General features: G+C 47.1%; 2 protein-coding genes across 5 annotated transcripts in view; one reads left to right on the plus strand and one right to left on the minus strand.

Moving 5' to 3' along the window:
- CENPP (centromere protein P) overlaps positions 1–7,785 on the minus strand; it is a 119,186-nt gene extending 111,401 nt beyond the window's left edge. The window contains exons 1-5 of the mRNA XM_005485553.4: positions 6,961–7,785; positions 5,649–5,797; positions 5,075–5,232; positions 4,635–4,723; positions 1,566–1,654 (exon numbers count right to left, since the gene is read on the minus strand). Coding sequence (XP_005485610.3) covers positions 1,566–1,654; positions 4,635–4,723; positions 5,075–5,232; positions 5,649–5,785 — 473 coding nt within the window. The 5' untranslated portion in view covers positions 5,786–5,797; positions 6,961–7,785. The remainder of the gene's footprint in view (positions 1–1,565; positions 1,655–4,634; positions 4,724–5,074; positions 5,233–5,648; positions 5,798–6,960) is intronic.
- Positions 7,786–7,915: 130 nt separating this feature from the next.
- NOL8 (nucleolar protein 8) lies at positions 7,916–26,794 on the plus strand. 4 transcript variants are annotated; one of them, XM_074550092.1, is made up of 17 exons: positions 7,916–7,979; positions 8,434–8,616; positions 8,758–8,820; positions 9,586–9,664; positions 9,945–10,092; positions 10,896–10,964; positions 11,265–13,091; positions 13,374–13,490; positions 13,805–13,924; positions 14,248–14,332; positions 14,652–14,793; positions 15,313–15,396; positions 15,975–16,249; positions 16,458–16,584; positions 17,030–17,100; positions 17,759–17,841; positions 18,150–19,391. In XM_074550092.1, exons 2-17 carry the CDS (start codon positions 8,478–8,480, stop codon positions 18,201–18,203), a joined length of 3,483 nt encoding a protein of 1,160 aa, XP_074406193.1. In that variant the 5' UTR covers positions 7,916–7,979; positions 8,434–8,477; the 3' UTR covers positions 18,204–19,391. The 4 variants fall into 4 exon arrangements, with proteins under 4 accessions (XP_074406193.1, XP_074406191.1, XP_074406194.1 ...); XM_074550090.1 differs by having other exon boundaries at positions 14,649–14,793; positions 18,150–19,390; XM_074550091.1 differs by lacking the exon at positions 7,916–7,979 and adding an exon at positions 8,165–8,339 and having other exon boundaries at positions 14,649–14,793; positions 18,150–19,390.
- The last annotated feature ends 960 nt before the right edge of the window (positions 26,795–27,754 follow it).

Raw genomic sequence — 27,754 nt, forward strand, 5'->3', positions numbered from 1 at the left:
CAGAACAGAACTAGACAATGGATTTGGCAAGAGTGGGCCAAGGAAGCAAGAGAAGAAAACAAACTGGTAGGGAGGCTGCAAATGAGCAAAACAGCAGGAGACCAGACTCAGCTGGTCAGGAACGGAGGGAAAAGAAGGGAAGAGGTAGGGATTTCAGGAGCAGACTAAAAAACAAAGAGCTAGTTGGGAAAAGTCTGAAACTGGACATGAGGGGATTACAACTTGGAAAAAGCAATGAGGAGTGGCTCAACAAGGGGATTGGGAGAACAGGCCCTGAAGGGACGTGACAGACTCAGTGGAACAGGGGAAGGACTCAAACAGGCCCTGCCAGCATCAGCCATGGGCTCAGAGCCTCACACTGCACAGGACAGGTGACATCTGAAGGGGCTATGGGGGAACAAGTTGGGGTTGTTCCCTACCCCCAGAAGGAGTTTCCAGCCTGCTGACCCCACTGACCCTGTTGGCTGCAGGGTTATCCACAGGCACAAGGCCAAGGGGCACTCAGGAGACAGCACTGCCTGCTTTGCTGCCATCTCCTATCATTCAGGAAAACTTGTGCTCATTTATGAGTACTGGCACCAGGTGAAAAGGAGAGACAGGGAAAGAGAGCAGGGCTGCAGCCAGGATGAAATAAACTCTGCCACTACTTCAACACATTCCTTTCCAGTGTGACTATGAAGTTCCAATACACTTCTGCTGTCATAAAATACCCATGAATAAAACAGGGCAATTTCCTCTTCAAAATCCCACTTCTTGAGAGCAGTCAGCTCTTCTTCCCAGTTTCACCACAAGCTTTAGCAGATTTATATGGAAATCTCAGAGCTTTTCAGTAAAACAGTTTTCAGTAGAGACTAAAACAGAGGTAACTCAATAGACCTCTTTCTTCATCCATCTGTTGGCCCTTCTTCTCCCTCCCCAAGACCAAAAAATAATAGAAAACAAAAGAAGCAACTGAAAAAAAAGAATTAAATCAATGACTCAGTGATAATGGATTTGTTCTCAGAACAGCTTGCTAGCACAATTCAGTGGAATACTGCAGACAAATAATTCTATCATTTACTCCTCATGTTACCACAAGAAGCTGGCATACTCCAGAAAATAATAAGAAACAGCATTCATTCATACATTTAAGTTTTAGTATGTTAATTTTCTTAAGCTATTACACAAATACACTAGTGCATGTTTTTAAATTACATTTTTTAAAGATATCAGTGAAATAAATCCTGTTGCCAATAAGAGACCTGGAATTGAGAGCTGAGAATCAGAAAGAGGCAAACACTGGAGAATGGTTCTGGATGTGCATTTCAGGCATCACCCACAGGGCAGCTCACACAGAATCTGAGGAACAATTCCATAACATGAATTTGTAAAGGTCCTTCCAGATCTTCAAAATCACATGCCTGTCATCTTCTCTCCAGGATACAGAAAGGGATGGAAGTGTTTAGGCTGGGCTAAGGACTCATCACATAAAGACACTGGCTGCCAGCAATTCACATGAAAACTCAGTACTGCATTTACTGTCCCATATCCCACACAATAACTATGAACAAAAAATTCCACCTTACCGTGACACAAACTTGCTCACATTTGAATCTTCTCTGGATTCCATTACGATGCTGAGATCACTCACAACAGCAGACACTTTCTCATCCTTCTAGATTGGAGAGGTAACAACAAAATATTTTAGAAATTGCTCTGGTGAGGAGGAAGATGTGCTTATTTGCATATAAAAATAAAGAAAAAAGTAGATATTAATGCTGCTAACTACTATAATCCTTAAAACAGCATTTTTGAAACTACAGTTTGTGTGTGTGAACAGTTTCTTTCATTTCAAGAGTAGCACTATTATCCACACAAGGTTTTGGAATGACACCTGAGTTATTAAGGAAGGTTCATTACTTCTTTTCACATCAATCCCACTTCTTTAAGATTTTTCTCATATTCCAACACAATCTTGAGCTGCCACATACACCAGAAAATTAACATACAAGGTTTTATCTGTTCGTTTTGTGCTGGTTTTTTAATTTTAAACCTTATAGTTTTGTCTCAAAATATTGTCCTTTTTTACAATCGCTGTTACTCAGAAATATGTGTGGGTTAATAAAATTATTCTAAATTAATTAATAAGCTGTAAAAGAATGAGAAAAGGTGGTCAGAGTAGAAATGAAGCCACAAAAGAAGTTGATTCTCTTTTCTATGCATTCTTGAGCACACCAAAGCAATGGATTCGATAACAGTGAATGAAAAAGCTTAAAATCATGGTTTGAAGAGCACAGAAATGCCTCACTTTAAACTTCTTTTACCAGGTCACTACAAGATGGGAATGGCAAGAGAGGGCTGCACACCCATCTCAGGACAGGAGCCCTGCTGACACTGCCACCACTAAAGATGGGAAAAGCACAGCCAGGCACTACAGAGATTGCTGGATGCACCAAATGACAGCAGGAAAAATCATTTCAGGTTCAGAGCACAAGGTTCAACAGGAGGATGGGGTTGTGGAGAAGCTGCCAGCAGTCACAAGCTGACTTGCCACCTTCTGAAAGGACTGCATTGCCAACAGAGGGGTTACTGACATGCCAAAATGCCTTTGTGTGGCCAAATAAAAAGATTTGAAAGGAAATCTTTGGGCAAAAAAGAACCTCTTTTTAAATGATTGCTTTCCCAAAAGACTCAGACTTGTTTTGGCCAATTTTCAAGCTCCTCTCCTAATAATATCATGAAGCTGACTTAACTCTGTTGTGACTTCACTACTAGAATAAATAGCTACAGTTAACAGTGTGAAAAAAATTATTCCTGACCTTCTGCTGCATACCAACAGACCTGTTACCTGCTGGGCACTTCCCAGAAACAGCTTTTGTTCCTCAGGACAGGTGAAACTGGTTATAACTGCACTACCTGGGCCATGCTAATGTCAGGACAGGTTATTTTGTATGTATGATGTACTTCCAGCAAGCAAAAAAAAAAAAAATCATGCAAAAATCAGCTCAAAATTATACTTTTACAGCTGAAGTGAGGGTTTTTGAGTATACATACATCTGGTATTCCCTATCCCATCAGCATTCAAATAGCCCAAATTTGAGACATTAGGCAGCCAAGTGCTGCCTCTCAGTGGTGCAGTGGTTTAAGCACCAATAACCATCAGCAGTGAATTTAACGCCCAGTAACCCCTCTGAGCCCCAAAGATGCCATCATGCTGCAGGAGATGCAGCTGAGAAACATTCTAAGTGCAGTTTTAGACAAGCAAATGTAAAGAGGCATCATGAAGATCACAAGTTTTAAGTCACAAATGGACTTCAGAGGTTGCTCATTCAGCTGAACTCTTGCAGTTTCAAAGGATAAAAATCCATGTGGGGCTGCCTAAATATTCAATTCCCAAATTCATACTATGGAATAGGAAGGATGTCTTTACTGTTCACTCTCAGTCCTATCTCATTAAATAAAATTAAAAAAACCCCACCTAACAACTTTAAAGCTGAGGTGAAAAATCAAGTTTTCATGATGTTAGAAATACCATTACAAAGTAAAAGTGTAAGAAAAATGCTATTGCAAATTAGGGTAGAAACTGTTTTCCTTTGCTTAGCATCTTGAATTCTGTGCTAAGAATAGTGTCTTATGAAAGAGCTCCCTCCCAGAAAATCTGCAATCATTGGTGTAACTTGTGGCACTGCTGCAATGACTATTCACACTAACGAAACACACACAAATATCATCAAAGGAAAAAAAAACCAAACCCAAATCTGTTGGGAATTTAGCTGACTAGAGAGACTGAAAAAGTATAAAACCATGGCTAATTCCAAGTCCTGCACCTGCACAGATAGCAGTGTCCTTGGGCCTAGCTGTAGTATGATAACAAACAGTGAAAGAGACATGAGAAAAGAGAGATGTAACCCCTAAGGAATGAGGAAGAGTTCATGGTATAGTTTAACCAATAGATTGTTTGGCTTACAGAATATTCATAAGCTTATTATTTGCTGTATAAGTGTTTGATACTTTCTTCAATAAACTGGATCGGACTGGACTGGACCTGTGTTGAACCATCTGGTGTCCTGGTTCCCTTCCTTTGACACAAATCAACCAAGAGAGCTGCTGAAGTTTGTAGTGGTTTAGCTTTTGCTGTTCCTTCCAGAGAGGTAACATGTGGCATCTTCCAACGTCCAGAATAAGGTATGTGACAATAGAATGTGCTGTGTGGGATGAAAGCTGTGCTGGGCCAGGCCCCAGTGGGCACCTGGCAGAGCTGAAGGACCCCAGGTGCTCCCAGGGCTTTCCCTCAGTGCCAGGCTGCGAGAGCGTCCTGCAGGGAGCACCCTTTGGGAAGGGAACCTGGCACAGACTTGGCAGAACTGGGTTAACAGTTGGACTTGATCTTGAAGGTTTTTTCCAACCCAAATAATTCTATGGCAACCACTTTGTGGCTCAACACTAAACCTGACCTTCTATCTACCATCAACTACCTTGCTCAGATGCACACAGAATTCCTGAGTTGGCTCCAGATGTTAAAGAGCCAAAAGAACACACTGAATCTCAGATTAAACAATTGAAGGTTTCAGCTGGAAAAGGAAGCAGTGACATTGGTCCATTTGAAGTTTGGTTTGGTAGCTGGTTTTTTTTTTAAAGCTTACATTGACCCTTACCTGCATTTCAAGAAGCTGGAATTCCACTTGAAAAGGTATGGAGTGACACTTCCCTGATAATCTGTGCTTCTGCACTGTCCTGTTTTGAGCTGTTATAAAACCAAGTTACAAAACAATCAATTACACTTCTATTCAATAACTACCACATTTCTTCCCTTAGTTATATTTAAAGTACCCACTGTTACCACTCCTCATGTAAAGAGGTTTAATGTGCTAAAAAACACCACAACAAACTCCACTTTCCCCCTGTGCAAAGCACAACAGTAGTCTGTCCCTTTCCCATGAAGGAAAGGACAATATTGACTCAGAAACGATTTTGTCAATGAGCCAAATCTTATTGTATTTCAAAGTAATTGTCTTTCTGCTAACAGGGAATTAGAAGAGAGGTTTGCAGATGAACTGCAACCAGTATGCTCAGTAAAGGGCACAACACTGCTTACTCTTTTCCACTGTTTTCTTGGAATGGCTTGTGAAATGAAACCCAGTAAGTTCCATTAGAAATGCGAGATCTGTTTCTAGACTTTCAAGCTGAGCTTTCAGGTCTGATAGAGATTCATGTCCCTTGGTTTCTCCCTCAGTTTCTTCCTGGAGTGATTTTCTAGAATGGAAGAAAAAAAACCCAAAAGGTCAAAATACCCAGACCTAACATGTTAGTACAGCAATATCATTAAATAACAGGCATTAGTAATGGGATCTGATGGTTTTCAGACCCAAATCAGTTTCTAAGAAGTCAAGTTTCAGTTGGATCACATTGCTGGAAACAATAAACCTATTCTAACTTACATAAACTCTTTCCATTCACTGCCAGGTAGACACAGCTTTTATTCCAAGTCTGGAGGTGCAAGCGTCCATTTTGAGATATGTGCAAAAACATCCAAGAAAAGGGAGCTAAGATGCCTTTACTCATATAAGTGACTTATTTTATCCATGGAGTTTACATTTACAAAGTCTTAACATCCCAAACAATTTTGACAAAGAAATTCTGTTAATCTAACAAATGAAAAAAAAGCATACATTGCCTTCAGTATCTCCTCCTCAGAAAAGAAGGCGGATTCTTGTCGCATATCTTCGTACTTTTCTGTCAGCAGCTTTATTTCTTCTTCCAGTGCCTGGATTTCCTTTTCATAAGCTTCAAAATCACCCTCATCCATTTCTCAGAATCACTGCATAAAACAAAATAAGGATTTTTCTCAGGAACACTCAATTTTCCAAAATCACAAATATAACATTAGGCAACTGCTTGAAGATACAGAACACTGTAGAGACAGAAGCTAAATCAGGGATCTAATGGAGTCAAAGGCTTTAAGAACCTTTTTAATTAGTCATGATTTGATCCAGGAGTGCACTCAGCTGTTTCACATTTGCTGTAATAGAACAACAAAAGGCTCCACAGGTGAAAACCAACTGCAATCAGAGACGAAAAGAGAACCAGCTTTGGCCAATTGCCCTAACGACTCACCTGGGCAGACAAGGCACAGCTGCTCCTAACACAGTCTGCCTTCAGAGGAAGCGGCAGTACAGAGGCACTCACTGCAAACACGTTTCACCAATAATTTAAAAAATAAACCTCAGTTTTCAGGAAAAATAATAATCTGACATTCAGCCTAGCTACAACACATTCAGAAGTGTCTGGAAGATATATGCAGCTCAGAATTAATGTACTAATACTTTTGACCAGGAAAAACCCAACTTTTAGTTTTGTGTGGTTTTAAACCACCCCTACTCTATGTGGGGTGTTTAAAATGTTTTAAACCACCCCTGCTCTATGTGGGGTGCAAGTTCCACACTAACGTTGTTCAGTCAAAGGGGATGAGGGGGAAATTACATTTTATTTGGCTATTTCCTAGGAAGCAGTGCCTTTAAAACACGCATAAGAAAAGAACATTGAAAGCACACTTTGCATTAGAAACTTGTTTTTTTTATGTGAGTAAAGGAAGCATATGCAGTTAAATAATCACCCAGTCATCACCAGACTTTTTTGAACTGCATACGGTGAAGAAAGTCACAGTCACAATAAAGAATATGGTATGAAAAAGAAAAACATTACCACAGCCAGAACGTTACCTCAGGCCAGCTGATGCCTCTTTTAACAGCAGTAACAGGAGACATAAACTACTTACAGCTACTTAAACTCAAGGATTTCACTAGGCGGCAGAAGACTCAAACACTAATTACGACTTCAAAGATTTTATATCTAGAAAAAAATACCTACTCTTGAATCAAGTAAAAGAGAACTTTTACAAACAGCTCTCCTCCTATATATCACACATGTATATATTTATAAATATTTGTGCATTAACATCACATCTTTCACATTTTTACCTACCTGCCCGTTTACAGCTCCGAGTATTTGACTTTATGCTGCCACAGGAGGAGGTAGGAAGCGCTTTGGAGAGTTTGTGAGAACCGAACCGGTGAGTTCCGTGCCCGCTGCTTCCCTGCGGAGTTTCGGACCGTCGCAGGGCGATGCTGAAATCGCGACTCCTCCGAGAAGCCGGGGCTGACCCGCGCCGAGGCTCGGGGGTGACAGAGGTGCCCCGGGGGCGGAACGGGTGTCCCAGCAGCGCAGTCCGGAGCCCGGGGAGCCCCGGCAGCCGGCCCTGAGAGAGGAGCGGAGGGAGCCGGCGCTGAGGGGAGGGCGGTGAGCGGTGGGAGCGGACGCTGAGGGCTCTGAGGGGAATGGAGCGCTCAGTCCCGGCGCTGAGGGCCCTGAGGGGAAGGGAGCGCTCAGTCCCGGCGCGGAGTTGAAGCCAGTGAGCGGGGGGAGGCGGCGCTGAGGGGAATGGAGCGCTCAATGCCGGCGCTGAGGGCGCTGAGGGGAGGGCGGTGAGCGATGGGAGCGGGCGCTGAGGGCTCTGAGGGGAATGGAGCGCTCAGTCCCGGCGAGCGCGCGCCCCGCACTTTTCGAACCGCGCGCCAACTCCCGAACCCGGGCGCTACCACAGCTGCTGCCCAGCGGGTGGCGCCGGCCGCGCCTTCCTTCCCCTCCCTGTCGAACAACAGCCGCTGGGAGATAATTCCCGAGCTCTGTAGCATAAATAAAAGTTTAAAAGCCTTGCTTTGTCGGCTGTTCCCTTGTTCGCGTCAATTTCTGCTCGCGTGATCCGAAAAACTCCCCCGCTCTTCTTCCCGGTCTGTCACTTTCAAAGCGTCCGCTGCCACAGGAGCCAGCCCCCGTGCTCCCAGCACACCTGACCGGCCGGAAACAGGAACCCAGCGGAGGCGAGCGGCCGATCAGAATCCAGCGGCACCAGGAGGCGGAACCCTTTTTTTCGAGTGAGGGCTGGGAAAAGTTGCCGGGGGGAAGATAAGGCGGTGGCGCTGTGAGGTTCGCACATGGCGGCGGTGAGGCCGGGCCGGGGACACAGCCGGGACCGGGGACACAGCCGGGGCCGGGGTCCCTCAGGGCGGGGGTCCCTCAGGGTGGGGGTCCCGCGACATCTCCCGGGAGGGCTGGGCTGTGGGCTGTGGGCTGTGGGCTGTGTTCCCACCCTAGGGAACCCTTGGGTTGTATTGTAAAGAGCGGTTTGCGCTTATTCTCTGTGCTGTATGTGCATCTGCTCTTATGCTGTATGTGCCGCATTTATGTGGCTCAGTTGTAGCATTCAGTTATATGGTTTAAAAACCCCTGAGCTCCGGTTTCCTGCAGCAGCGCGGGGTTTGCTGTGTTACCCACTGCAACTCAAGGAGTGCTCTGCCCATAAGGTTCTTCTTGGTTTTTAATGCACTGATTTGTCCCCGATTCGCTGTTCTAATCGCGTTAATTTGCGTGCCGCTGAACTGTTTTGTCTCCCCGCAGAGGAACAGAGAGTGTGTTCTGGTGTGACACCGTGGCTTGGCAGCATGGAGAAGGAGCAGGTTTCCAAACGTCTCTATGTTGGAGGGCTCGGCCACACGGTTTCCAAGGCGGAATTGGAAGAAAGATTTGGCAAATTTGGGCGTGTTTTGGAGGCAGAGATTATTACCAGGAAAGATGATCAGGGTAATGGTTTTCTTTCTGTTTTTAAAAGTTATTTGCTTTTCTGTTTGGAGCATGAAATGGAATTTTTGCTTTAGAGACACTTCAGTTTTAAAGGAAATGATGAAACTACATCAAACTAACTTAATGTTTGTCATTGATCAGGGAATCCTACGAAAACTTTTGCTTACATCAGTGTCAACATTTCTGATGCAGATCTGAAAAAGTGTAAGTACTTTTTTGGTTTTTTTTCCTTGGCTATGTTTTTGAGCCAAGTTACATTGCTGATAGCTCATCTCATGGTGTCACATCCTGCTGTGGTCATGGTAGAGCCTCTTTCATTTTCCTGTCAGGTTGATTTTATTTTCTTTAAGCTGCAGCTTTGTGGAAGCTGCTTTGCTGAAGTTTTCAGAAATTGCTGTGAGCAGATGGAAAAGATCCCTTGTGGCTGAAGGAGGTGATTTGTGAGTTCCAGAGCCTCAGGGAATGGTTTGCACGGAAGGGACCTTAATGATCATCTCATGATGGATGAGTCCATGGCAGGGACCCCTTCCACTGTCCCAGGGGCTCCCAGCCCTGTCCAGCCTGGCCTGGGACACTGCCAGGGATCCAGGGACAGCTGCTCTGGGCACCCTCTTTGTTTGTTCTAAGCCTTTCGTGCCTCATGAGCTTTCATCAGATCTATGAACACTGAAATTGATTTCTGTGAGAGGACACCCAAAGGACAGCTGATGTAAAGCTCCTTCTGCAATGTGCCCTGGCTCTGGGGAATGCTGCATTGGGCACTTCTGAAGGGAGAACTTCAGCTTTGGCTGTAAAGCTGCTGGTTTATTTGGATTTTGGCCCTTTCAGATGCAGCCCTGACCCAAGTGGGCAGTCAGGTGCAAGGTGGTGCTGAGGGAGCCTCAGGCTGGCATACAGGGAGGCCTGGTGAACTCTGTGAGTGCTTTTTTTTGATGTAGAAAATATTCATTTCCCACCTTTGTTTTGCAGGCATGTCAGTTTTAAATAAAACCAAATGGAAAGGGGGGACTCTGCAAATTGAGTTGGCCAAAGAAAGCTTTTTGCACAGGTAGAAACCAATATTTTATGTTGTTGCTAAAACTGCTTTTTTTCTGCTTTTCTGATAATGTCGTGGCTGTAGTTTCATTTTGTGCACTCCTATTGTTTCAGTTTTGACAGATTCTCTGGGCTGTTGCTTTACCTTTGATGCTGTAACAGGTTTTGCATCCCTGTTCCCTCAGAGGTGATGGGGTGAATCCCCTGAGGGGGGGAATTGTGTTCTGTGGGAGGGGATCCCTGCCAGCTCCAATCCTGCACCTTTTCCATGGCTGATGTGCTTTCTGGTACAGGCTGGCCACAGAGAGGGAGGAAGCAAAGCTGCAGAAAGAAAAACCACAGAGAAATGACCAAATGTGCCTGTTGGAATCACTGAAACAAAAGGGAGTTGTGGACTTCCACATGAGAGCAGTACCAGGTACAGAGGTGCCAGACCATAAGGTATGGTGGGGTGGATGTACAAGAGAAATAAAACAACAAAAAGCAAACTCATTGCATCTAAATCCATGCCAAATTTATGCTTTATATAAAGAAACTTCATGATTAAGAGTGACAGTCCAAGCTGTGGAAAGTACTCTGAGGAAATAGCTCGTGTGTGGACAGGAGAGGGCTCCTGTCATTCTTTGCAGTGAGTGGAAATTACCATGGTCATACTGTCCACTGCCCTGTTCCTCATTGATACTGGGAATATGCTTGTGTCACCCTTAAAAGCTTCTAAAAGGAATTATTTCCATGCACCACACAGCTTTTGGTGACTGGGTTGGGCTTCAGCACAGGATTAGGGTCTGCCCATGCAAATTTAGGCAACAAAATTTATGTTTACTACACAGTTTTCGAAACTTTGCTAAGCACAGAGTGGTTTTGGAGGGATTTAATTTTTTTTTTTTTGTGAGAAGGGGGAAAAGAGCAAAATAGTAGTGATCCTGTCTTTGTAGGTACCCTTGTAAATTCATAAACCAGAAACACAGTGCTGAAAACACGTGTAAAGAAATTGAGTTCTTTATTATGTCTCTTTATTTGTAGGTTGTAGAAATTTATTTTTTTGGTTGGCTTTGGTTTGTTTTGTTTTTGAGAAGGAGGCTGGCCAAGTTGCATGGTAGGGTTCACTAGAGAGAATAAAGAAAAAAGAATTAATCATATGTGGTTCTTTATTGTGTTTTTTTAATTCAAGAATAAATATTTGTTTTATTTCAGAGTTACTTTTACTCCTTTTTTTAACATTGATTGCTTTTCTTTTCTTTCAGAAATGGGTTGTTGGAAAATTTGGCAGAGTCTTGCCTATCCTGCACCTCAGGAATCAACAAAAAAATAAAATATCCTTTTCTGATTGTTTGCCCTTGAACACAATTCCCTTCCTTCTTTTGTCTTATGGGAAAACATTACTTGACAGTCCTAATTTTTACCCCTCTGTCAAGCTTAATTTTCTGAAAACCCTGCAGTAAGTTTGTGTGACTTGAGCAGTTGTTTCACACTGCACTCAGTCGCTTAAAGCCTTATGTTCACAGCATGAGAAAAGATTCTTTGCTGTCCTTCCCTGCAGATTTCAGCCTCCTCATAAAGCCCTGGGTCTGCTGGAAGAGCTGGGGCCTTTGAGATCCTTAACTCGTTCTCAGGTGGTGAAGTACGACCCCTCCAAGTACTGCCACAACCTGAGGAAGCTGCAGGCAGAGCTGGCACCTGCAGCCCCTGTGGCCCAGCTCACCTGGAGCCTGCCAGGGGGCGATGGCAGCAGGAAGAGGAGAGGAGAATCCCCCAGGAAAGCTCCAGGGAAACGGAGGCAGCCCCTGGATGGAGCAGCTCTGCCCTCTGGCTGCCCCTCACATCCCAGACACAGAGACTCACCCCAGCTCGGGCAAAGATCAAAACCCAAACCTGCTGAGGAGCTGGAAGTGTCTCCAGCAAGGAGAGTGGATGGGAAAATATCTCAAAATGCTAATGGAGTTACAGGCAAAAATAATAGCAGTGTTTCTGATAGTGACATTGATTCTGAAGAGGAGATCAGAGCAATGGTAAAGAAAGAGGCACAAAGACAGAAAGCTGAAAATGTTGAGACTGAAAGTGAGCACTTGGAAATTGTTGGGGATAATTTTGAATTAAAATACAGTAGCCACTGGTCCTTAAGCAATTCAGATGCCACGAAGAAAGCTATCAAAGGAAGTAACAAAGAGAAAGAGGCTATGGAATGTGATAATGGTTATGATTCAGCAGATACAGATGAAATCATTGCTGAAAGTAAAACTCCAGAAGACTCGAAACAGGGGAGGAGGAAAAATAAAGAAATATCAGCTAAAAAAAAAAGTGGTTTGGTAAAAAGCTCCTCATTGAAACCTTGCAGTTTAAAAGAAGAACACACTGAAGGAAAAGGGAAAGGCAAAAAATCCAGAATTGCTGCCTTGCAGAGTACAGCAGAGACATGTGACAGTGACAGCTCTTGTTCAGAGTCTGAAACCAGCTCTGATTATGAGTCCATGATGCAAAACTGTTACCGCCTAGACCTTACCTTGGATGACTTAAAAGCACTGGCCACAGAAAACACTGGGACACCTGCAGAGGGCCCAGGCAGGGAACAGAGTCCTTGTCAGACCAGTGCTGCTGAAGATAATCCCAAGGGTAATACTGTAAATAAACCAAAACTTTCTAAATCTCACCCTGCAGGTAAAAAAACCATCTGTCCTGAAGATGTGCTGGCTGATATTTTAGCAGGGGAGGAGGATGCTGCTGAGGAAAGCTCCAAGGGACAGAATAATTCACATTTGAAATACCAGCCCTTCAGAGGACTAGGGTCCCTTTGTGTAAAAGAGTCAAGTAAGGACAGCACTGGCTTAAAGAAGAAGTCTGTAAAAAGTTTGGGAGGTGAAGCTTGTACATCTCATTTTGGGGAGAAGTCATCTAAAAATCAGCCAAAGGACCATCCCTTGAGTTCACTTGAAGTCAGCAGCAAAAAGAGACACAAAGTGCCTTTTGAACAGCATGAGGAACTGTCATCTGGTGCCTCCTCAGCAGCTCAGAGCCTTCAGCCTGGTTCCAGGCCTCATTTGCAAGGGAAGAACAAAGATGTGAGTTCCAAAGATCAAAACTCAGAGCACAGAGCTGCTGCTGCCAGAACTGATCATGGTGATGGGAGCAGGGACATGGACAGTGATGCTGCAGGGGCCCAGGAGCACCTTAAACAGCAGCTGAAGAGCCCAAAACTGCTTTCCAAACCATTAAAGAGGAATACAAGCAAAAAAAGCCCAGAATGTGAAGGTAATAAAGGTGGGAATGAGAACACCAGCCCTCGGGAAGATAAGGAGCATTGTCTTCGAGCTGCTGCCTCAAGGGAGCCCAGTACAACAGAAAAACAGCTCCAGGATAACCAGAGGAGATTGGCAGCTCTGGAACAGAGACACAGAGAGAGGGAATTACAGAAGAAACTCATTCAAGGAGCTCTTTCAAATCTGGTAATTACAACTTCTACCTGAATAGTACACAATACAAGGAAGAGGGTAATTAGTACGTGTGGGATAAGACGTTTTAAAATCATAATCTGGAATTTCTAATGATGCTGCCAGTTTTCTTTTCAGAGTATACAAAATGCTGCATACCCCTCCCTGCAATACCTGTAGAGTTGCAACAGGAATAGTGGATTCCTCTTTTTGTGTCATGAAAACATCTTTCAGATAGTTGTGTCTGAGCACAGCAGGTATTTGATGTGCTTGACTTGACAGCTGACTCTTTCCTAGGACAGGCAGCCAGCAGGACAGCACAAACACATCATATTCGATTCTGATGTGGAAGATGAAGCTGAAGTGGATGAGGTGTTGAAAAAGGATGGCACTTTGGGAAATGGGCATGGAGAAGTAAGTGTTACTGGGAAAAAATCAGTATGATGTAATCAGAAAGCTGAATTTTTATACCAAACTATCTCATATTGTAACACCTGAGTTTCCCTTTGCATGGGTATTTTGCCTATGGTTAAACTCAACAGTTGTAACTGTAAAGCAGAATTGTACAAGGTGTGTGGACAGGTAAGATTTGAAGCACAGCGATCATGAAGGGAGCTGCTGCTTTTTCAGCTGAACTGGAGAGCACATGAACAAAGTTGGTACTGATTTACATTGTCTCATTGATGTGAACAGCTGCTTTTCTCTTCTTTTCTGTTTGTGTGACAAAGGATAAGGCAGCTCCCAAACCTTCGGGCAGACTGTTTGAGAGCAGTGAGGATGAGCAAGAGGATACGGATGATGAGCGATTCAAAATTAAGCCCCAGTTTGAAGGCAAAGCTGGTGAAAAAGTGAGTGAAGCCATTACTGTAATTTAGTTTTCCTCTAGGTCTCCATAGCACCACTTCAGGAGAACATAATTTGTGTCTTTTCATTCTTGCTGAATATGATTTTGATGAACTTAAACCAGAATTCCCATAAGGAATGACATAATGTGTGGTGGGGAGTGGGAGGAGTTTCTCTGACACTGTCATCTTCATATACAAAGAAATTACTGAGAAAGGCATCAAAAGCTAAACAAAAAGAGTTATGTTGCCATTGTTATAGTAAAAAAAAAGTTACTGAATTATGACTTTCTTCTCCAGTGCTTAATGCATCTGTTTCATTTGTTCAGCTCCTGCAGCTGCAATCTCGCTTTGGCACCGATGAAAGGTTCCGAATGGATGCTCGATTCCTTGAGAGTGACAGTGAGGAAGAAGGTAAAGCTGATCACATTTCCTGGTTACTGCTGGCCACAGGACCTTCCAGCAGCCTTTCTTGCTTTACTGGGATCTTGTGTAGAGCATCTGTCAGTGGCAGGGTTGCACAGTTGTTAAATCAATGCTCTGACTTTGCCATGAAACATTTCTAATGAAAGGTTTTCTACAGTGCAAGGCAGGAAACCTTCAAGTAGCTTCAAGATAAAAGGAAGTGATGTGTTCATAGGTGTGAGCTCTACTAGTGCTATAGTAAATGTTATGCATCCCACATGACAGGCTTAGCAGAGTAAACAGAATGTATTTCTTTTTCTCTTAGCAGAGACAAACAGCGTAAAGGCAGATGAAGAAGAGGAGCTTGCTGCAGAAAAAAAGAAAAATCTTCAAATACTCGGAAGCCTCCTGAATATCAACCTGGAGCAGCCCAAGCCAAATAAAACAGCCACAAGTGTGAAGAAATTCAAGTATGAATCATCTGCTATCAGTAAAGAAGGAGATTTAGGAAGGCTTAGGAAGGAAGCTGAAAGATCCTGAAATCTTTGAATTTTGGAAGATGGGCATAAAGGGTTCTTGTGTGTTGTTTTGGCTTTCTTACTCCATTAGACTATTTGAATCTATGCAGTGTTTGATACTAGAAGAAATATATCCACATCTATATGGATAGCTGTATTTATGTAGCTCCTCAAGAGATGATCAAGTGCAGGTCCTCAATACATAACAAAAAAGTAAGGGCTGTGTTTAATCAGAAGCATCACAATTTGATTAAATCCACTTCTGCTAATATGTTCCCTGACCCAGACGCTGACCAGAGGGTGCTTTCTAACTGCCAGTTACATTTTGGATCAATTCAGACCTTGTTTGGTAAAGGAACTAATGTGAATCTTGCTCTGACTGTAAAGTTCTGAGGTAGCTTTCATTTGGGCATTTAAATTGTACACTTTAAAAACACACTTTGGTGTTTCTTTTTCTTTCTGTTTTTATAGAGATATTAATGCCCTCCGTTATGATCCAACAAGAGAGGACCATGCAGTTTTTGAAAGGAAACCAAGTGCTACAGAAAAGGAGAGGTAGTATTACAGCTCGGTAACTAAGTTGTGTTTCTTCCCATGGAAAGATGGTTATACCAACAGACTGAGTTTGAAACCATGCAGATTGATCTGATTCTGATTTAGTTCTCTCTCCGGTTGCTAAAATCAAGATATAATTGGAACTCTGACTACTAAAACCAACATGTAGTGTCATCTTTCCTTCCTAGTCCATCTACTTTCTGGATGCCATTTTCTGTTCTCACTGAAGGTCAGAAAGGTCAATGCAGGACCTTGGAGATTTGCAGGTCTGTGGGAAAAGCTTAACAAATCTACAGTAAAGATTTGATCAGATTAGGAAATCTGTGCTACCCTGATTTCTGTGTAACGGTGTATTCAGTGAAAAGTCACTTAAGGATGTGGCTAATTAAAAAGGACTCTTGTTCCTGCCTTTGCACTCCAAGCTCAGATGTGTCCCCACTGCTTACCCTTGATAATGAACCACTCCTTAATGGGCTTGGATATGCTTAGGGAGACATTCAGGGCAAGGTGGCTCTTAGGGAAGCTGTGTCTGAAAAGGATGTGTGCTGTGTTGCTAACCTTGAACAATCTCATTTCAGTAAAGCCAAAAGGAAGAAGAAAGAAGAGAGTGAGACACTGCCTCAAGTGTCTGAACAAATCTATTATGATATTGCTGCCGATTTGAAAGACTTGTTTGGATCTTCAAAGAAAACACCAGAAAAGATGGAGGAAATACCCTGGGACAAAGAGCATGCACAGGACTCTGCCCCAGATGACCATTTGGGACCTTTGCCTGATAATGACGCTGCTCAGGAGACGACTTCTTTCAAGTTTTCCTTCTTTGGAGACACGGAGGAGATGGGCATCAAGGAAGGTAAGACCAAAATGTCTCAGACCGTTGAACAAAGTGGAAAATACTGGAGCAGAGATGTAGCTTAAATAATCTGCCAGGGTCAGATTCTGTCCTTCCTAAATCTCTCTTCTCCACTGTAAGTATTTCACGTGAAAGGAGGAATTTTTCCTGACGAGTAGAGGAATAATCTGGTTTTGGCTTTTTTTCTCTATTGGTGCTGTCATTGCAGAGCCTTACACACTTGGGACAATAAAGCCGGTAAAAGCCACATGGCAAGAGGACCCACGTTTCCAGGACAGCAGTTCTGAGGGTGACGATGAGCCTGAGATGACAGAAATCGAACAGGACCAAGAAGTGCAAGTTGCATTTCTCTTTGTTGTCTACTTGGCTGTAGTAGTTGGATGCTGTGGGAATATTAATAGCAGCACTCAGGGAATGGGAAAGTGACATTGCACACCTCTGAGCAATGAAAGTCATCTTGGAAAACCGTTGGTGCTGCAGAGTCAAAACTCCCAGCAGCCCATTGGATGTGAATGTGAATATGGAAAGAAAGAGTAGAGCACAAGAAATTAACTCGGTCATTTTGGTTTGACCAACTCCAAACTGAGTTTGGCCAAAAGCCCAAGACACAGTCAGTTTTCTCTTTAAAAGAGGGTTTTGTAAATTAAAATCTCTATTCGGTTCCTAGGGAATAAAGCTTTTCAATGTACGCCATTTCTGTGAAGCACTACAGGATTAACTTGTGTTCATGGAATTTGATAGTACAATTTAGGATGCTGAAATCCCTTTGTCCTTTTCTAGGTTTCTTTCTTTACCCCGCACAGAAAGTGCTAGAGCTTTTTTCTTCTCCAAAGATGATGAACGCCTAAGAGGTATGAGAGAATTTCTTTACCCCTTTTTATATTTTCTTTTAATGGAATTGAGTGAGGAGGAAAAAATGCTGCCTAGTTATCAAAGTTTTCTAGTCAAAATTTGCCACCCTCACTTGTGATCCAAGTTGTGGTAGAATCTTGTGAGAAAGTTCTGGTAAAATAAAGGTCAAGCATATTTCTGGCTTTCTTTCAGATAATTGCCTAATAGGAATCTGGAACTTTAGAGTTTACCAAAAACTTAGTCATTTGACAGGTTACCTAGACATTTTGGTTTCTTGCCAGAGTATCTTAGTGAACTGCAGTCTTCCAGCCTGATTGACAGGGTGTGTTGAAATGGGGAGCTCAGGCCTCAGCAGGCCTCAGTTCTGGGGGAAGAGGTGGCGTGCTGGTGCTGAGCTTCTAATGCAACAGCAGCAATTTCAGTGCAATTCAGATTGCAGCATGGTGAGGAAAAGTGCTGCTGCCTTTGATTGTTCTTAGCACAGCAGGCTGCAGTAGGGAACATTTCTGCTGGAGCCAAGGTGTGGTGGGGGCAGGAGAACAGGAAGGATGTGAAGAATTGATTTCTGATTTTAGTGCTGTGGTGGTCAAGATTGTTAGAAGCAGCAGAGCAATCACAAGTGTTTAAGGCTATTAATTGGATGTTTCTTTTGTGCAGAAGGCCCAAAGTTATTCTGCAGATCTGAAGAGCTCAGTGAAGAAAAAGAGGGTTGGGAAGACAGACGTAGATTATTGCTTGAGGTGAGTATGGAACATCTGTTCCCTGGTAAGTCTAGGTGAAAGCTGAGCATGGGGAGGGATTGCAGGTATGAATGTGCATGCAAAATTAAGTCAGGACCTCAAGAAGTGCTTGAAACTTTGTAATGGCCAACTACTAATGTTTTTTATTCTACTGGTGTGTATAACATCATGTTGTGTTGTCCAGTCAGGTAAACCTGCTTCCCTGTATGTTAAAGCAGCAGCTACTTAACTGTATGTAATGAATGTATTTAAGAAATACAGTGAATTCAGAAACTTCTAATACCATGTTCTATATTTATCATTTTCAGGAATGCAGGAAGAAGCACAAAGACGCCAAAAGAAAAGTGAGAGCAAAACAATAAATTTTCTTTCACATATCAAAAGCTTTTCCTTTTTTTGTTCCTTGAAAGTGTTGCCAAACAAGGTTACTGTGAAAATGCTTTCAAAGGTCTGACAGGGATCAATATCAGCAAAGGCTGTTAGGCCGTGTTTGGGAGCTGGGGCTGAGGCTCTGGTGCCCTGGGGAGCCACGGGAAGGCTCCAGGCCTGAGTGTGCGGCCAGGCCGGGGCCATTGAGCTGCAGCCCATCCCTGGTGGATGCAAGGGCAAGCAGGAATGCCAAGGGACCCCAGGGCCTGGCCAGGCCAGGCCAGAGCAGTGCCCCCAGCCCTCCAGGAGCGGATGGGCTCTGCCAAGCCCAGCCTGGGCACTGCCCCTGGCCCAGAGCCCCAAGGTGTGGGGCCCCTCTGGTCCCTGGGCAGCCACGTCCTTGCCCTACTTTCTCCTCCCGTTGTCAGGTCCCACTGACACTCGGCCTGAGCCCAGCATTCCCTTTTGGGGCCAAGGGAAATCTCTGCTCCTGCCTCTGGCACAGGGTGCTCTGCCAGCAGGTCAGGGAAGGAGACAGCCACGGAGAGAGGCATGAGCAGTGGAGGAAAGCCAACATCACTGCAGTCTTGCAAAAGGGCACCAAGAAGGAGCCAGGAAACTGCAGGCCCATCAGCCTCAGCCCCACCCCCAGAAAGGTGACAGAACAGCTCCTCTTGGATGCCATCTCTAAGCCTGTGGAATAACAGGAATGGAAACCATGCTTGACCACTCCATAGGCACCTGTGCTGCAGTGACTGGCTGGGCTTGTGAGGGGAGAGCAGTGGCTGTTGTCAGCTGGGACTTCAGCAAGGCTTTGTCCCTGCCTCCCATAACAGGCCCCTGAGGCAGCTCAGGGACAGTGGGGCAGAGAAGTGGACAGGGGAGCTCCAAACTCAGGTAGCTGTGAGCTCAGGGGCCGTGCTGGGCCCAGCCTTGTTTGCCTTATTCCCCAGGGACCCGGCAGAAGGGAAGGAGCGCTCCCTCAGCGTTTGCTGATGGGACGGAACTGGGAGCAGGGCCTGAGGCACCACAAGGCTCTGCTGCCCTTCAGTGAGACCTGGACAGGCTCAAGAGTTGAGCAGAGAGGAACCTAATGAAATTGCACTGGGAAAAGCCTCTAGAAGAGCTTCAGGCTTTGTAATTACCAGGCAGCAGAAGTGTTTTAGTAAAGTGGAATCTATAACCTTGTCTTGTAATGTCCAGTGAGGGAAACCACTGCTTCTCTGTATGTTATAGGACCAGTTGCTTGTGTGTACGTCAAGAAAATCTTTGAGAGAAACATGAAAGAATTCAAAAATCTTCCCCTGATATTATTTTGGATTTTCATGTATTTCTGGAATTCCGGGTGAAGTGTAAGGATGCCAAAAGGAAAGTGAAAGCAAACCAATAAATCTTTAAAAACTCAGAAGCCTCTCCTGTGTGTTCCTTAAAGAAGTTGCCAAACAAAGTCACTTTTGCAATCCTTTGAAAGATCTTATAGGACAAAGCATTGGCCAAAAGTGCTGCCCTGTGTTTCTGAAGAGCAGCAAGCATTTTGTGTTGATGCAAGGCCTGTACCAGGGTTTGGGTTTTTGTGTGTGTATGCTTTGAATGTGAGTCTTTGCAGGACTATTAATAATTAGACCATGTACTGAAGAGAACATGTTACTGTGTTGTGCTGTCCAGTGCTGAAGAGGGTTGAGACAGAGCAGGTAGCTCTGTGTCTGTGTGTAACTTGCATGAGCAGCACGGGATTGTCCGGCCCAGGGCTTGGAGAAGCAAACGGGTTCACGGTGCTGAGGACAGGGTGCCCAGAGCTCGGGATTGTCCGGCCAAGCTCTTCTGGCTCCTTGTGCTTGGAGCCCTGGCCGGGAGCCCTGCAGAGCCCCGGGCGCAGCTTCCCAACTTCCCCCTCTGCCTCCTCCCTGCCTCCAGGGTAAAGGCACTCCCTGGCATTGCACTGGCTGTGCCTCCCTCCTAGAGCCGTGAAGGGATCCTTTCCCAGCCAAGGTGGCTCTCCCGTGGAGACAGGAAAATGGACAAACTCCTGCTGCCCCAGCATCAGGCAGGTGCAGGGTGTCCCTGCCTGTCAGCCCCTGCCCTGCTTCCCAGAGATGCCACTGATTGTTCTAGAAGTCATGGATCTGGATTTCCAGGAGCATGTTTGCAAAGACACGAAAGAGAAAAATTGACAGGAATTGTCTGTGCTTCTCTTCCTGAGATTTTTCCAATGTATTTTCTAGTAGGAAAGCATGGACCAAACTGGCAAAGTTAATGTAATGTAGGAAAAGCATCCTCCTGTATTTGACTTGAGTGGAGGACAGTTGCAATCTCTCCTGTCAAATGTTCACAGAAAATTCTCAATGCATTTTGTGTCTTTCGACTGAGTCCGTATAAAAGATGACGATTCTCAGAAGCTGAATACTAATTTTTCCATTTCTATGAAATGTGAAAGTTGTTAGTTCATAGGATGACAGATAACTGAGGTCTGGCGGCAGCTGTGGTGGTGTCCAGGTTTATCTCCAGTACCCAATGGTGATCAGCAGCAGCATCAAAGCAGGTTCATCTTAGTTTTCTGCAGACAGGTCTTGAGGAAAACATCAGTTCACCTAGAGCAGGGTTTGAATCCCTGCAGTGCAGGTGACTCCGCACCGGCTCTCTGGGCCACCGCCTGCCAGGGGCAGGAGCAGAGATTTCCCTTGGCCGGGGCCGGAGCCCTGGCGTGGCAGTGCCTGAACAGCACCTCCCTGCCTACAGTGCTACCCTGGATGGCTGCCCCAGGGCCTGGCATTTGACCCTGCACTTGCTGCAGGAGTCCTGGCCCTGCTTCCACCCTGAGCAAACGCTCGGAGCCATCTCAGAAGCTCGGTGCCCGAGGGGGCTGCCACAAGTGGTTGCCAGGGACCTGAGGCCATGGCTGCCCCGATTTTGGGTACACGGCTCTGATGTCAGAGTGGCCATTGTGACCTGTGCCACCAAGGCCACAAAAGGGGACGCTGGGCTCTGGCCGAGTGTCAGTGCGACCTGACAACGGGAGGAGAAGGTAAGGCGAGGACGTGGCTGCCCAGGGACCAGAGGGGCCCCACACCTCGGGGCTCTGGGCCTGTGCTGCAGCCTCACCTGCCTCTCCCTTCCCAGAATCAGCGGAGGAACAGCCAGGACTCTGCGGTGTTCCTCAACGCGACGACGGGAGGAGAAAGCAAACGGGAGCAGGGCTCACGCAGGCCTGAGCAGGGAGTAGAGCCTCGTGGCTCTGGGCCTGTTCTGCAAACTCCCCCCCCTCTTCTTTCTCCCACAGACAGAGAGTACCTGCACCTCGAAGCGACAACGTCCCTCCAGGACAGAGACGCAGGACAGACAGCCGCCATGTCTGAGAGCAAGCAGGAGGGCCCTGGAGCCAAGGAGCCAGGTGAGGGCAAAGCAGCCCTGTGACAGCCTGGCCCAGGGGCTCTTGTGGCAGCTGGCAGCGTGGGGATCAGAGCAGAGGCAGGGGGAGGCAGGAGCTGCTCGGCCATGCCGGGGCTGGGAGCCTCCTTCCTGCCCAAGTGGGGCCCAGCTGGGCCAGGGGGCAGCTCCTGGGACAGCCGTGCCCACAATGGCCCCTGCTCTGCAAGGCCTCCAGCCCTGCCCATCAGCCAGGCAGAGCAGCCTTGGGGCCGATGCTGCTGCAGGCTCAGAGCCCCACAGAGCTGCTCATGCCCGGTGCCATTGGCTGTGTCCCCTGCAGCCTGCATGCTGTGTCGCCGTGCCGAGGCTGACCCGGACATGTGCGGTGACAAAGTGCACAAGGGTGGGCTCTGTGCCCACAGGTTCTGCATGGTGAGTGGCTCCGGGCGCTCCCTCCACCATTGCAATGGGCAGCTCCTGCCACCCTCTCCTCATCAGCTCCTCCCCTTGCCTGCAGCTCTTCGCAACTCTACTCTTTCGGGATCAGAACCGCCACGTTGGACTGATGGGCTTTCTCCCTCGAGATGTCCTGATTGCAGTGCGGCGGGCGGCACAGAAGGTGAGCAGGGAGATTTGTGCCTGGCGAGGTTTGCCAGAGCTTAGCCCAGACTGCAGGGAAGAAAGGCCGGCCCAGCAGCCGGGACAAAGTCTGGCTCCAGGAGCTCTGGAACAGAGGCCCTGGCACAGGAGCCTCCCTCCTCCAGCAGGCGGCTCTGTGGGCTGGGAGCCGGCAGCGGCCACGTCCTGCGCCCTGCCCGGAGCCCTGCGGCTGCCCGGGGAGGCCTCGAGGCTGCTGCTGCTGCTGATGCGGCTGCTTGGCTCTTTCCAGCGCTGCTGCGTCTGCGGCCAGAGCGGGGCAACCATCTTGTGCTGCGTGCCGGAGTGTGACAGATGGTTCCACCTGCCCTGCGCCAAGGAGGGCGGCTGTGTCAATGTATACTTTATTCCGTTCAGGTACCTCATCTCTCTTTATGGACACCCCTGGGGAATGGTCCAGCATTTCTCACTTTCCCCATCCATTTTCCTCCAGGTCCTTCTGCCCTGAGCACCGTCCAGAGCAGGAGGTGGAGGCAACTCCTGAGCCGGACACCGTTTGCCTCATCTGCCTGGAGCCTGTGGAGGACAGAATGACCTTCACAACCCTGGTGTGCCCAGCTTGCAAAAGGGCCTGGTTCCACAGGGACTGCATCCAGGTAGGAGCCCTCCCCTCAGCGCCGGGGCACAGCAGGTGCTCAGCAGCAGCAGCGGGGCCTCGCTCACCCTGCCTGTGTTTGCCCTGCAGGGACAGGCCTTGCGCGCTGGTGCTTTGTATTTCCAGTGCCCTCTGTGCAGAGACAGTAGGGAATTCCCTGTTGAAATGCTCATCTTGGGGATCCAAGTCCCCTTCAGGTTGGTGTCCTTCTGCCTGACCTAGCAGGCAGGAGGGTGCAAGTGCTGTGCTGTGCCAGGCCCTGCCCCAGGAGCCCTGGCCCTGCCCTGTCCCATGAGTCTGGGCTTCAGCTTCACCCCCAACTTGGAAAAGCGCTGGAGAAACAGCTGGGACACCCTGGACCTCCGTGAGGGAGAGCAGCAGAAATTCATCATCTCTTCCTTTCTCCATCAGAGACCCAGCATGGGAGGACAACGATGCCTTCGCAGATCTAGGAGTGAGGCACGGGCAGTGCAACGCCAGGGATTGCCTTTACCCTGGAGGCAGGGAGGAGGCAGAGGAACAGGGGTAAGTTGGGAAGCTGCACCTGGGGCTCTGCAGGGAACCTGTATCTCGGCAAGGGCTGTAAGCGGGAAGAACCAGAAGCGCTTGGCCAGACAACCACGTGCTGGTACACTTTGTTCTCAGCGCTATGAGCTTGTTTGCCTCCCCAGGCCCTGGCAATTGCTCCTGTGCTCCTCCTGTGCTGCTGAGGGCACCCACAGGCGCTGCTCTGGCCTGACGAACAGCACACAGAGTTGGGAGTGCGACAGCTGTGCTGGGCTCGGAACATGTATGAGTCAAAGTCCCCGGTGTCCCTGGGCTGGGGGCAGTGCCCAGGCCGGGCTAGGCAGAGCGCAGCATCCACTGCTGGAGGGCTGGGGGCACTGCTCTGGCCTGGCCTGGCCGGGGCCTGGGCGATCTTTGACATTCCTGCTTGCCCTTACAGCCACCAGGGATGAGACAGAGCTCAATGGCCCCAGGCCGGCCAGAGAGTCAGGACTACAATCTGCTCATGGCTGGTCAGAATCTGAGGCCATCAGCCCCAGCTCCCACAGCTCTGTGCCGTTGGTGGTGGTTTCCCCGTCTCCATCTCCAGAGACGGGCAGCCACAGCAGGCCCCACCACGCAGCATGGCAGCAGGCGCTGCCATCTTCTTCACTGGACACCAGCAGCATCAGCAGATCAAGGGCAACACGCAGCACGTCCCCTGACCCTGAGGACAGGGTCCATTCCAGACGTGCTGGGCCCGGCCGCAGGCAAAGCTCCTCTCGCCGGCAAAGTCGTGCCCAGAGTCCACCTGTCCGGTCCAGGAGCCGCCGTGACGGGAGCAGCGGGACAGGGCCAAGGGCTGAGAGGCCCAAGCAAAGGGAGACACCGTCACGGACATCCCCCAGACGCAGGCGCTCCCGCCAGCAAGGCTGGGCCCAGAGCCCACCTGTCCGCTCCAGGAGTTGCCATGACAGGAACAGAGGGACAGGGCCAAGGACTGAGCGGCCCAGGCGAAGGGACACATGGCCAGGGCCATCCTCCGGACGCAGGCGCTCCCGCCAGCAAGGCTGGGCCCAGAGTCCACCTGTCCGCTCCAGGAGTGTCTGTGACAGGAGCAGTGGGACAGGGCCAAGCTCTGAGAGGCCCAGGCGAAGGGACACATGGCCAGGGCCATCCCCCAGACGCAGGCGCTCCCGCCAGCAAGGCCGGGCCCAGAGTCCACCTGTCCGCTCCAGGAGTCGCCGTGGCAGCAGCAGCAGGACAAGGCCTAGGGCTGAGAGGCCCAGGCGAAGGGAGACATCATCGGGGACGCCCCCCAGACGCAGCCGCTCCCGCCAGCAGCGCCGGGCCTCGACTCAGACTCTGCGGTCCCGGAGTCGCCAGGACAGGAGCAGGAGGACAGCAGCGAGTGCTGAGAGGCCCAGGCGTAGAGGGACGTGGTCGGGGACATCCCGCAGGAGCAGCCGCTCCCACCAGCGACGTCGGACCTCAACTGGGACCTCCAACAGCAGCGCGTAGCGGCGTCATCTTTTCTTTCTAGGCCGTGTGTTCCGTGCCGGAAGTGAAGGTGAGAGCGGTCAGTGCAGGGACCCTGAGATGTGCAGCTCTGTGAGCAAACCCTATTAGCTCTTGATGTTTCTACTGGCAGGAAGAAGTCTGGGCTAAATACCTTGATTTCTGTGTAACGGTGTATTCAGTGAAAAGTCACTTAAGGATGTGGCTAATTAAAAAGGACTCTTGTTCCTGCCTTTACACTCCAAGCTCAGATGTTTCCCCACTGCTTACCCTTGATAATGAACCACTCCTTAATGGGCTTGGATATGCTTAGGGAGACATTCAGGGCAAGGTGGCTCTTAGGGAAGCTGTGTCTGAAAAGGACGTGTGCTGTGTTGCTAACCTTGAACAATCTCATTTCAGTAAAGCCAAAAAAAGAAGAAAGAGAGTGAGACACTGCCTCAAGTGTCTGAAGACAACTTCTACAGCATTGCTGCGGATTTGAAAGAGGCCTTTCAAAGAACAAGCCAGAATAGATGGTATTTCCTCCGTCTATTCTGGTTTGTTCTTTGAAAGACCTTCAAAGAACAAACCAGAATAGACTGAGAAAATACCCTGGGACAAAGAGCATGCACAGGACTCTGCCCCAGATGACCATTTGGGACCTTTGCCTGAGGACGACGCAGCTCAGGAGACGACTTCTTTCAAGTTTTCCTTCTTTGGAGGCACAGCGGCGTTGGGCATCAAAGAAGGTAACAGCAGAACCCTTCTAACAGTGTCATTGCTAAGGAAGAGCTCCTGGCAGGCACTGTAGGGCAATATGGTGTAAAGAAGGTCAGGATGCAGGGCATTTTCAGCAACAGAAGTCAGTAATTAGGCAGAAGCATTTTGATCTTCAGTTCTGCTTGCCAGGGTTGTGGTAGATTATTGAGAGGTGCCTCATGCTTGCATCTCAGGAATTCTGAAAGGCATGCTTTGAGAAGGCATTGGGGTTTTTGCTGAGGGGTGAAAAAGCTTGTTCTCATGCCCTGAATTCCTCAAACAGGGAAAAAGGTGACACACCAGTCATATCAAGTTTCATAGGACCTCACAAGGCTTTTAAGGAAATGTGCGTTAATGTAGAGGGAGGAGCAAAGTCCGAGAGCTGGCCCCAAAATCCATGAACATTCTGTTTGTTACTGAATTCTACTCTTGGACCTTTAGAAAAAGGAAATGGAATGACACATGACCATTGGGGTGTCCTAACCTTAGATAAAATGAGGCCGTCTGAAATGGAGATGAAACAACATTAACTCGAGTCCAAGTCATGTAGGAGAGAAAAGAAACCCCGTGAAGTTATCCCAAATATTAAAAAACCCAACGCAACAGCACAAAAGAACGAGCCCCCCAGACTTGTGCTGAACTGAGAAGGCATTCAGTGTCTTCTGAATGCAATGAGAAATGTTTAAGAATACATAAGGGATCCCTGGAACAAAGTGGAAAATACTGGAGCCGAGATGTAGCTTAGAAAGTCTGGCAGGGTCAGATTCTGTCCTTCCTAAATCTCTCTTCTCCACTGTAAGTATTTCACGTGAAAGGAGGAATTTTTCCTGACGAGTAGAGGAATAATCTGGTTTTTGCTTTTTTTCTCTATTGGTGCTGTCATTGCAGAGCCTCACGCGCTTGGGACAATAAAGCCGGTAAAAGCCACATGGCAAGAGGACCCACGTTTCCAGGACAGCAGTTCTGAGGGTGACGATGAGCCTGAGATGACAGAAATCGAACAGGACCAAGAAGTGCAAGTTGCATTTCTCTTTGTTGTCTACTTGGCTGTAGTAGTTGGATGCTGTGGGAATATTAATAGCAGCACTCAGGGAATGGGAAAGTGACATTGCACACCTCTGAGCAATGAAAGTCATCTTGGAAAACCGTTGGTGCTGCACAGAGTCAAAACTCCCAGCAGCCCATTGGATGTGAATGTGAATATGGAAAGAAAGAGTAGAGCACAAGAAATTAACTCGGTCATTTTGGTTTGACCAACTCCAAACTGAGTTTGGCCAAAAGCCCAAGACACAGTCAGTTTTCTCTTTTAAAAGAGGGTTTTCTAAAATAAAAAGCTCCATTCGGTTCCTAGGGAATAAAGCTTTTCAATGTACGCCATTTCTCTGAAGCACTACAGGATTAACTTGTGTTCATGGAATTTGATAGTACAATTTAGGATGCTCAAATCCCTTTGTCCTTTTCTAGGTTTCTTTCTTTACCCCGCACAGAAAGTGCTAGAGTTTTTTTTTTCTTCTCCAAAGATGATGAACGCCTAAGAGGTATGAGAGAATTTCTTTACCCTCTTTTATATTTTTTTTCCTTTTAAACCCTTCCTGTAATTCAGTGAGGAGGAAAAAATGCTGCCTAGCTGTCAAAGTTTTCTAGTCAAAATTTGCCACCCTCACTTGTGATCCAAGTTGTGGCAGAATCCCGTGAGAAAGTCCTGGCAAAACAAAGGCCAAAACTTCTGGCTTTCTTTTCTTTCACACAATTACCGAATAGGAATCTGGAATTTTAGAGTTTACCAAAAACATAGTCACTTGACAGGTTACGTAGACATTTTGGATCCTTTCAGGTATTTAAATCATCTTTGTCTTTTTCCTCTCTTTCTGGAGTTACCATTAGGAATGTTGAGTGTTCTTGTCAGCCACATATGTCCCTGTGGTTCTTTGTCCTAATGAATCTGGGGCTTTCTCTTCTGAATCCAGTGAATTTTGTATTTAGAAACAAAGAAAACAACATCCAAAAGAAACATGCACAGTCCCCAAAACCTGCACAGGCCACCAAAACAATTGCTGGTTAGATTTTGTAGAATAGAGTCTTAAGCTTAAAGGAAGTGCCTTCCATGAGATTGATTCCATAACTCTGCTGCAATGCACTGCTGTGTTCACACAGTTCCCGGCCTGCAATCTTCCAGGCAGC

Source organism: Zonotrichia albicollis, chromosome 12, assembly GCF_047830755.1.
Source record: "Zonotrichia albicollis isolate bZonAlb1 chromosome 12, bZonAlb1.hap1, whole genome shotgun sequence".
Lineage (NCBI taxonomy): Eukaryota > Metazoa > Chordata > Aves > Passeriformes > Passerellidae > Zonotrichia > Zonotrichia albicollis.